This window comes from Papaver somniferum, chromosome 8, assembly GCF_003573695.1.
Source record: "Papaver somniferum cultivar HN1 chromosome 8, ASM357369v1, whole genome shotgun sequence".
NCBI classification, from domain to species: domain Eukaryota; kingdom Viridiplantae; phylum Streptophyta; class Magnoliopsida; order Ranunculales; family Papaveraceae; genus Papaver; species Papaver somniferum.
The window spans coordinates 98,671,083-98,680,869 of NC_039365.1; the positions used below are offsets into that span (position 1 = coordinate 98,671,083).

General features: G+C 36.3%; 1 protein-coding gene across 1 annotated transcript; it reads left to right on the forward strand.

The window, feature by feature from the left end:
* The first annotated feature begins 8,287 nt into the window (after positions 1-8,287).
* LOC113305828 lies at positions 8,288-8,839 on the forward strand. The gene has a single exon (XM_026554825.1). The coding sequence runs from the start codon at positions 8,288-8,290 to the stop codon at positions 8,837-8,839; it is 552 nt and encodes a 183-aa protein (XP_026410610.1).
* The last annotated feature ends 948 nt before the right edge of the window (positions 8,840-9,787 follow it).

Here is a 9,787-nt window from a genome sequence, read left to right on the forward strand (position 1 = left end):
TCGACCCCTGGTTCCCTTGTATATGCCAGTCGTGTTGATATTAGTCAGATAGTATCTCATTCCATTAAGATAGGTTCACTTTGGTAGTGGCCTTCAGACAGATATGAGAAACACCGTTCACCTAGTCAACATCAAAACCATCTATGTTTTTATCTATATCCATCTTCTTGATCTATCCATCTGATTAGTTTGACTCCGGATATTGATGTCCATAGTGCGACTATCTAAGTAGATCTCTGTCACTTATATATGAATTTTAGTATGCTTGAGTGCAAACTCGTGTACAACAATTGGAATTTCGTATCAGGGTACTTCCTCCTTTAGTCAATAAGTATGCCAACCAAGGAGATTCTTTAGTGCCTTCCAAGGTTCTGCGTAGATAGCTAGGGTCTGGAATAAAGGTTTTGTGGGTATATCTCTGGTAAGCCCTCCCGAGACTATAACTCGGCCACTAGGGCCACCTAGGGGTTTAAAGGCTTGTTGCATACGCTAAATGCAACCGACGTTGCCTGCGACAGTAAGTTAGGATTTTATTTTCTAGGTTTGATTTTCTCGAGGACTAGCAAAAAATAAGTTTGGGGGTATTTGATAGACACATTTATGTGTCTATTTTGATCTCAATTATGTGTATTGTTAGTGCTCGATTTTATACTTATGTGATTATTTTATGTTTTTGTAGGTGTTTTTGGAGAAATAAGCTTTTGTGGGAAAATTGGCTCGAAAAGTGGTATTTGCGCTAGTGTGAGAAAATTACTATTCGGACCCTCAGTTTGGATAAGGGATAACCTAATTACTAAGGGGCGCCCAAATCACTATCGACACCCCAACATCAGGATAAGGGCGACCATCTTCTACATTTGAATTATCAGTTTTAGCGGGAAAATGAACCATCACGCCTGCAGATTAGGGTTCAAGATTCAAGGGCAGATTATTATTGGGATGATCCTGTTAGAGCATAATGGAGTTGGTAAGGGTGTTTTGATCGACCAAAATTGGCTGCATGATCGTGTTGGAGCAGAACATGGAGGAACTATCACGGGCATCCTGATTTGGTAGAAGGTGGAGCTATATTCGGATTTGGTTCTCGGGTCGGATTGGTAGGAACCTATTTTGATTAAACAGGGAAGGTAAGGGGGCTAAATTCGAGAAAATAAGAGTAATTATCGATTTGCATCAAAACAGAGAGTTGCATATAATCTCGGTAATTTTTAGATTATTCCGGGAAAGATACAGGTAGATAAGGAAATAGGATTCTCTGTTGAAGTTAAGACTATCTTTGAGAGAGTCTGGGACGTTGAATTTGGTTTGTACGACGCGTAAAGAAGCTGCAGAGAGTTATTCTCGTGACTTTTGGCCGAAGAAAAATATTTAGGTTTGGAAAATTTAACTCGAGTTTTAAGGGGTTGTTGTTGGTATATATAGGCAGCTGGGAGGTCGAGAGTTGGGGGAAGTTACGGAGGTACGGGAGAGGCTGCAAAGACGGAGAAATCAGGGTTGGAGGAAAGCTGTTCTGCTGCTGCTGCTGCTGAAGAACACGAAGAACATTAGACCCAGCAGAGCAGTCTTTTATTCTACAACATATGTTGTCTATCGTTTCCTGTAACAGCTCTTATTGCAACATTTCTCTGTAACAGTCTGTTTGTAACGTCTACACATCGTTGCAAACTGCCTGCTTTATTAGTTTTCTCTTGTTTTTCACACTTTTGAGCTATAAACACCTATTTTGGGAACGTGAATAATATGAGGAGCTAAACCCCACCACTGGGACAATGTAGGAATCCCCTTTTCATCACTGTGGTAATTCTATTAATTCTTTATATGACTTTTTGCACTAGAATTGAATAGATTTATGATTTCTATTGAATGGTTGTAATTCAATTGATGGGTCATGCTTAGCTTAAGTGTTTTGATGTCTCATGCTTTAGATATGCAGTCATTACTTTCAGAATCTACCTTGGCAAATAATCAGAGTCAATGAACCTTTATCATATGAGCTATAATTGCATAGAATTGATTTTTGAACCGCTTGAGTATGAAAATTGGTGAAATCATGAATCACAATATCTCTCAACTTTGTGACAATCTTGTGTAAATATTATCTTTGTTTTTAGTGTTTTCTTAAATCGAACCTTTACAAGCCCGAGTTGAACGAACTTTATTTACCACTTCTACTACCACATCAACTAACCAAACAATGGTATTGAAATGTTGCATTCACCATCACTAGCATAGCAAATGGTACTTCGATGGTAGTCATAGGTTCTATTTTACCCATACTTTTTTGAGAGTGAAATGTTGTATTTCATTTCCTTCTGTATGGTAGAGATATTCATAATTCATGTTTTAAATTATGAACGTGAATCTTTCATTTCTCTTCCACTGATATAGACGAACCAAGGCTTTAGATACTGATATTATTTTCTTATAGAGACTGACATAAAAATAAGAGAGAATCATGCTTTAATTATTGGGTTCATGGGACTATTCATTTCAAGCAAACACAAATACATTTAAAAACAAAGATGCACAAAATGTTACATTTGAGTCTCTTATCTTTGAAACTGGAAAAGGAAGTGTTATTTGACAGTTGAGTATTGTCTTTCCAACCTTGAAAATCTATATATTGACCAGTCACTTTCGTCAACTTTGTCGAGGATACAGTCTCGGAGTGCCTAAATCTTTATGATTTTATATCATAGATGAAATCGGGTTTCTAGGACTTTTAGTGTTTTAATCGTTAACATATATTATGAGCTAGTTAAAATTAAAATCTAGCACTAAAATATAACTCACTCATGAATCTATGAATGAGCATAAATGTTTAACGAGTCTACTTTAAAGGGTATTCTAGTCCAGAAAGTATTCATTTCAACTCCTTGAGCCAAGTACGAGTTTTTCACTCCCTTGATCCAAAGACCCCGCCGTGCTCATCCCTATAACAATTGACTTATCAAAAAAAAAAAAACGACATTCTTTCTCCTCTCTGCAAATTCTTCAGATGTCATGAATCTTCATCGTTATTGAAAATGGTTTAAAGATTTCTAACTTTCTTGAATCAATTTTAATCATTTACAACTCTCCAATGATTAAGTTCTTTATTAAATCTTAATGTAATCATTGTCTTGCGTTATCAAGTTTTTGTTTTTATCAAATAATTTATATTAACAAAATTTACGTAACTTGAAATTCTACGTACTTGTTCTTGCTTTGTAGACGGTAATTACATCCCATTTTCTGGGATTACTTCCTAGTCTCCCGTGAAATAGCCATTTTTATTACATACTGATCATCCTCTTTCTTCCTCCACACCTCAATGAAGTCCACCATTGGCAGTTTCTGAAACTAAAACCTCCCAATAACTGTCAATATTTTGTAACTTCTTCAGATTGGTTTTTTTCAGACTTTTAATATAGCCATTCTTGGTTTCTCTTATCCAGTATTCCTTTCATCCTGCAAAATGAACTCAGATAATATCAATGCTGAAAGTGATCTCCTGCTCCCATTTTTCAAACCTTTTATCACAGGAAAAATCCTCCCCAACCGTTAACATCCATACTAGTTTTCCTGGAGCAAAACTCAACCACCAAAATTGCCTGGTGCTCAAAGTTATCAAAGCAAAAACTCCTCAAATCAACACTATGAGAGAAATTCCCCAAAAATTCTGGAAAACTAACCATCCATACTATGTCGTTGTATTTACAGATTACTCTTTCTTGATCAAATTTGAATCACAAGCCGATACTATAATGATTTTGGATGGTATTCCATAGATTATCAAATATGAATTGTACGCTTTAGAAAGATGTGTGCCTGGAAAACTCCCCTCATATTATAAATTTGACACTGTGGAGTTTGGTTTACAAATCCATGGCATGCCGGTTAAAAACTTATCTGCCATGTTTGTTTTTGAATTTTTTTCTCAGTTGGGTAAGACGCGTCCCATCAGAAGTTATGAATCCACATCTTGGGGGAAATTTGCACGCACCAAAACTCACATCAACATCAATCACCCTCTCCCACAAGAAATAGCATTCCCTCTCCACAATAATCCAAAGTATGTTGTTACTATAAAATATGATAGGCTGCCTAAATTCTGTCTATTTTGTGGTCCCATAGGACATATGATGAAGGTTTGCCCACGGGTTAATGATTATAAGGATTATGTCTTTGCTAATTACCCAGAAGCGTTTCATGAACAAGCAATTGAGATGATCAAGCCTAACTTCTCTCCTTCAATTAATGCTTCTGCAAAAACTCAGGTATCTGAAGTTCCCATTTTTAAGGATATATATGTAGTTGAAGAGCAGCAAAACTCAATACCGATCCGCAAATAACAACACTTCTATTTCAAAGACTACCCAAATTCACACATCTGCGCCTTCCATGTCTGCTTTTCAATCTCGTACTCATCAAATCTTTGAACAAGCATTCACCACTGGGAATATCTCGACTACCAGATTAAGGTAAGAAATTGTTATCCCAGATAATTTGAGGGTTGAGAGAAGTTCTAAGGAATTTTTCAACGTTGAAAGTGGGTAATCAAGTTCAGATTTCGTACTTCACAATGAAGATCAACGTATCTTATCAAGAGATAAGGGTAAGCAAGTTATGCAGGGAGAAAACAATGAACTCATTAATTCTTCAAGGATTTTTCATGCATGGCCTTCAACTTATAATCCGGAATCTGTTCTATCTGTTACTGAGAATCAAGACTGTCTCAATCCAATCTTTGCATATTCAGGATCTGATGATATTAACATATGTAAAAAAGTGATTGTTAAACCTCCGACTAATCTTCATGGCAGAGAATGGAAAACCTTGGCTAGATCTCAGAATCAGACTAAGACTCTCTCAATTGAACAACATAAGGAAGTCAAAAACTCCTAAATGAAGACAAGATGAAAGTTATAGAAGAACCAAATCTCCACATCTGAAATCTCAAAGGAAAGTGGAATCAGGAAACTCCTCAAAGAATGGTACTGCGGCAAACCCTCAACGGCCGCATGATAAATGTTAATACTAGCATGAAATTGTTGGGGTTTGGGGAATCCCAAACAGAGCTTTAAAGAAATTCCCCAGAGGTGATTTTATTTCTTTCAGAAACAAAAATGTCAGAACATTTATCTCTTCAGCGTGTTAATCAATTTGTCTTCCAAAATTCGTGTATTGTTTCGATGGTGGGAAGGAGCGGTGGTATGTGGTTACTTTGGAAAGAGGATGTGAGTACTGAAGTTATTTCGAACTCATCAAATTTTATTCATGTTACTGTTCAGCATGATGGGTTAAGGCATTCTTGGCATTTCTTGTGTATTTACGGTCCACCTATTCAAACTCAAAGGGAAAATTTCTGGCGAAACATGACAATGTATATTCAGAATTTTGAAGGCTGCAAGTGCTTAATTGGTGATTTTAATGCCATTTCTTCTAGTAGTGAAAAATTTGGAGGCCTTTCTGTGTTAAACTCAAACATCTCCTTCTTCAATGATTTTATCTAGCAAAATCATCTTATAGATTTGGGTTACAAAGGACCAGCATATACGTGGACTAATGGTAGGGAAATAGAGGGATTAATTCAAAAACGTCTTGACTGGGTGCTGGCAAACCCTGAATGGTGCATTGATTTTCATATGGTTGTTGTCCTTCATTTACCGAGAATTGCTAGTGATCACGCTCCAGTACTTCTTAATACTTTCAGGAACGTATCAAGATCCCCTCCTAACTACAAATTCGAAGCTTTATGTCTTTCTCATCAAGAGTTCCTTGAAAAAGTAGGGTAGTGTAGGTCTCAAGATACTGAAGAAGATATTCATCGAAGTTGAGAAAACTAAGTTCTTTTCTGACTGACTGGTCCCGCAGGAGAGAATTGGTTGTGTTAAACATAAGATTGTCATCCTCAAATCCAAGCTTTTAAGAGTTCAATCTTGGAGACCTTCGGCGGCTAATACTGCAAAGGAAAAATTGGTAGAAGCTCAGATGAATGATTATTTGATTATGGAGGCGACTTATTGGGACCAAAGAATGAAGCAACAATGGGAAAAATATGGTGATCGTAATACCAGGCATTTTCATCTATCAAGGGAAATGGTCCATCACTTTCAACAGTTATTCCTTCAACCAATCTCTCAGGATCTTCCTCAGTTTATGATATAAGGGCAAGCAGTATCTGATTTAGATAATGAAGCTATCTGTAGAGTTCCAACTCAAGAGAAGATTTGGACTGCACTTGTTAAAATGGGTTCTTTCACCTCTCCAGGTCTGATGGTTACCCTCCGGTCTTCTACAAGAGATGTTGGAGTATGATTTGTAATGATGTTTTTAGTTTAATAAAAAATATATTTGAGTATGCAGAGTTTCCTGATCTTCTAAATCATACTAATATTACCTTGATCCCCAAGATAAAAAACCCTGATAGATCAACAGATTTTCGCCCAATATCCCTATGTAATGTCCTGTACAAGATTGTATCCAAAATCCTATCAAATAGAATCAAACCTTACCTAGATGAATTTATATCTTGGTCACAAAGTGCTTTTCTCCCTGGACGTCAAATATTGGATATACATTATCATTGCTAAAGAATTGTTACATTCCATGAACAACTCTAGAGTTATAAATGGTCACTTTGCTCTCAAGGTGGATATGGCTAAAGCATATGATAGAGTAAATTGGAGGTTCCTAGGCGACATGCTGAGGGTTATGGAAATTTCAGGTACGTCTCATTCTTTAATTATGGCTTATGTTACAACAGTCTCTTTCTCTATCAACATCAATGATTCGCCTCAGGGTTTCTTTAGAAGTGAAAGAGGAATACGTCAGGGTTGTCCATTATCCCCTACACTCTTCATAATTTGCTCTCAAGGTATTTCTCTGCTTATGCAACAATACGAAGCTCAGGGTTTATATCAAGGGTACAAACTTAACAAAATGGCTCCTACAATCTCACATCTAATGTTTGCTGACAATTTGTTCTTTTTTGGGGAACACTCAAGAACTAATGTTCACAATCTAATGAAACTGTAAAAAGAATATGTGGAGATATCTGGTCAGGTTACTAACTACGATAAATCTTCAATCCACTTCAGCAAGGGTATTGCTGTTTTGAGAAAACAAACTACGCTAAAATATTTGGGTGTGAAATAAAAGTCAGTTGAGGATAAATATTTGGGGATTCATCCTCTTAAATCAGATTTCAGGATTGCAAGTTATGATTTCCTTCTTGACAAATTTGTTACAAGATTACCAGGTTGGAGATTTCACTTTGTAAACTCTGCAGGTAGGACTATATTGTTAAAATCTACTCTCTCTTCCATTCCTGTCTATTTTATGGGTTTATGCTTACTTCCAAAGGGCGTAACTAATGAAATAGACAAGATTCAAAGGTGTTTTCGGAATGGTCATACTGCAGAAGAGAGAAAATTACACTTCATCAATTGGCTGAAGGTCTTCTTATCCAAGGAAAATGGAGGGCTTGGAATTCGTAATATAAAACAAATGAACATAGCTATAATATGCAAAATTGCATGGAGATTTCTGGAGAATGAAGAAGCAATGTAGGTCAAATTACTATCGGCAAAGTACATTCAAGAGGGGTCTTTCTGGACGACTGAACATCCTTACAAACGCACATCTGTGTGGAGCAGTTTATTAGAAGTTCGTAAAACCCTGGAGAATAAGGTTTTTTGGAAGATTTCAAATGGCGAAAAAGTTAATATTTGGAATGATCCTTGGTTGGATCGAAATATTGAGCACTTGATTAACAGACAGGAGTCTCGTCATACTAACTTAAATAAGGTTGCAGAGCTTTTAATCCCCAATACTCGTTCTTAGGACATGGATTTACTTAATCAACCACGCCATAAACTGTGCACTGTATTTCATCTTTATATCTCAGTAAATATGATACTTCAAAAGATACTTTGATTTGGTCTTGTACTCTATCAGGTAAATTCTCAACAAAATCCTGCTACAAATTGCTTATGAGTAATTTTCCTTATAGTTTTGAGTTCAGTGCTTTCCCGTAGAAATTTTTTTGGTCGTTTTCTCGTATCATCCTGAAGATTCATATTTACATTACTTTCTGCTCCTATTATGAGGAAACAGTTTTTCACCTGTACTTTGATTACGAAAGGTCCAAGATAGTCTTTAACACGGCAGGTTTGGGAGATGATTATTATTCTTTTGAAGGAAATGTTCATTCCATAATTCAAATTGGATGGATCATAACTTGGACCAAAAATTCATCAGACGTTTGTGTATCATCTGGAATCTATGGAAAACTTGGAATGGCATGATCTTTTCTAAAGGGAACTTCTCAGTTTCAGAAATTCTCAAAAAGGCATCTCAGGACTTCGATCTTTGTATGGCGAATTTCACAGAAATATGTACTTCCCAGCAGTGGTTACCTTCGGCCTCCGGTTACGTTAAAATTAACGCGGATGCAGCATTTATTCCCAACAATGGAGCTGCAGGGGTAGTAGCTCGTGATCATAACGGTAATTTTCGGGGCTGTGCTTCATCAAAACTTATTGCAACATCTCCCTTGTTGTCAGAGGCAATGGATTGTAACTTGGGAATGCAGTTAGGTAATAGATTAAACTTTCATAAGCTGGTGATTGAAGGCGATGGAGCAAATTTTACTGCAGCTGTTCTAGGTGATACAAGGGATATCCCATGGAGTATCCGTTCGGAAATCTTAAAAACTAAGGATGCTGTGAACTTATTTGATGATGTGAAGTTTCAACATGTTCCTAAAAATGTAAACTTTTTGGCACACTCCTTATGCCAATATGGGATGCATAACAATGTAAATAGCTGGTGGGATGAAAATTGGGCTCTTTAACTAAGGCAGTTTTATAAATTGGGCTCCTCATTTCTGCAAACCTCAATTAACTAAGGTAGTTTTATAATTTATTTATTTTTGATGGAAAAAGAGCCAACTGACTCTGCTTTTCATTAAAATGAAAATTTGTTTACAATCCGATCGATTACATCAGTGAATGGAAAAATATAAAAAGTACAAAGTTCACATCTCGAATTCAAAGAACCCAATGATGAATTAAGTACTAAATATCCATAATCCAACAATGAATTTGATGTCCTTCTAATGGTTTCATACCATTTTGGTTGTTGATCATCGTAGAATTCTGATGCTTCCATAGGGAAGTAATATGCCCAACTTCTTGCGTTCAATTTCAGAGTTGATTGATCTTTTTTGTAGATATATTGATCAATACATCTTTGGAATGAATCGCCTTTGATCATGTGCTCGTCAGATGTACAGCACCACCAAAAAATGCCATAAAGGCTATCATAAATCACTCTCAGAGTGAATAGGAAACTACAATGGCAAAAACTTACCATGTATAAAAGAAAATAGAAACCTATGAATCCTAAAACGAATTGCGACGCAATTCTATATATTTTATTTAGGTAAAAATTAGGATTAACTAGTCTACCCGGATCCTAAATTAAATCAAGATCTGGGTAGAAAAACAAAACAAACGGATGAAAAACTTATAGAGAAGATGAAGATAATTGTTTTTCGAAGATAGTTGCAGAGAGTCTTTCTAGTAACTGAACAAAAAGTAATAAGGATAAGGTGATGAGAGTTTTTATAGTTTTATAAATTGGGCTCTTTAGGCCTATTCCTATACATATGGCAAACATCAAGTTTTGCCATATATGCACCCATTATGGGTATGCCAAATTGCCAAACTCATACGCCTATATGTCAGGAATAACATATAGGCATACACGACAGAGTTTCCAGCTATAGGTGGGGCAAAAA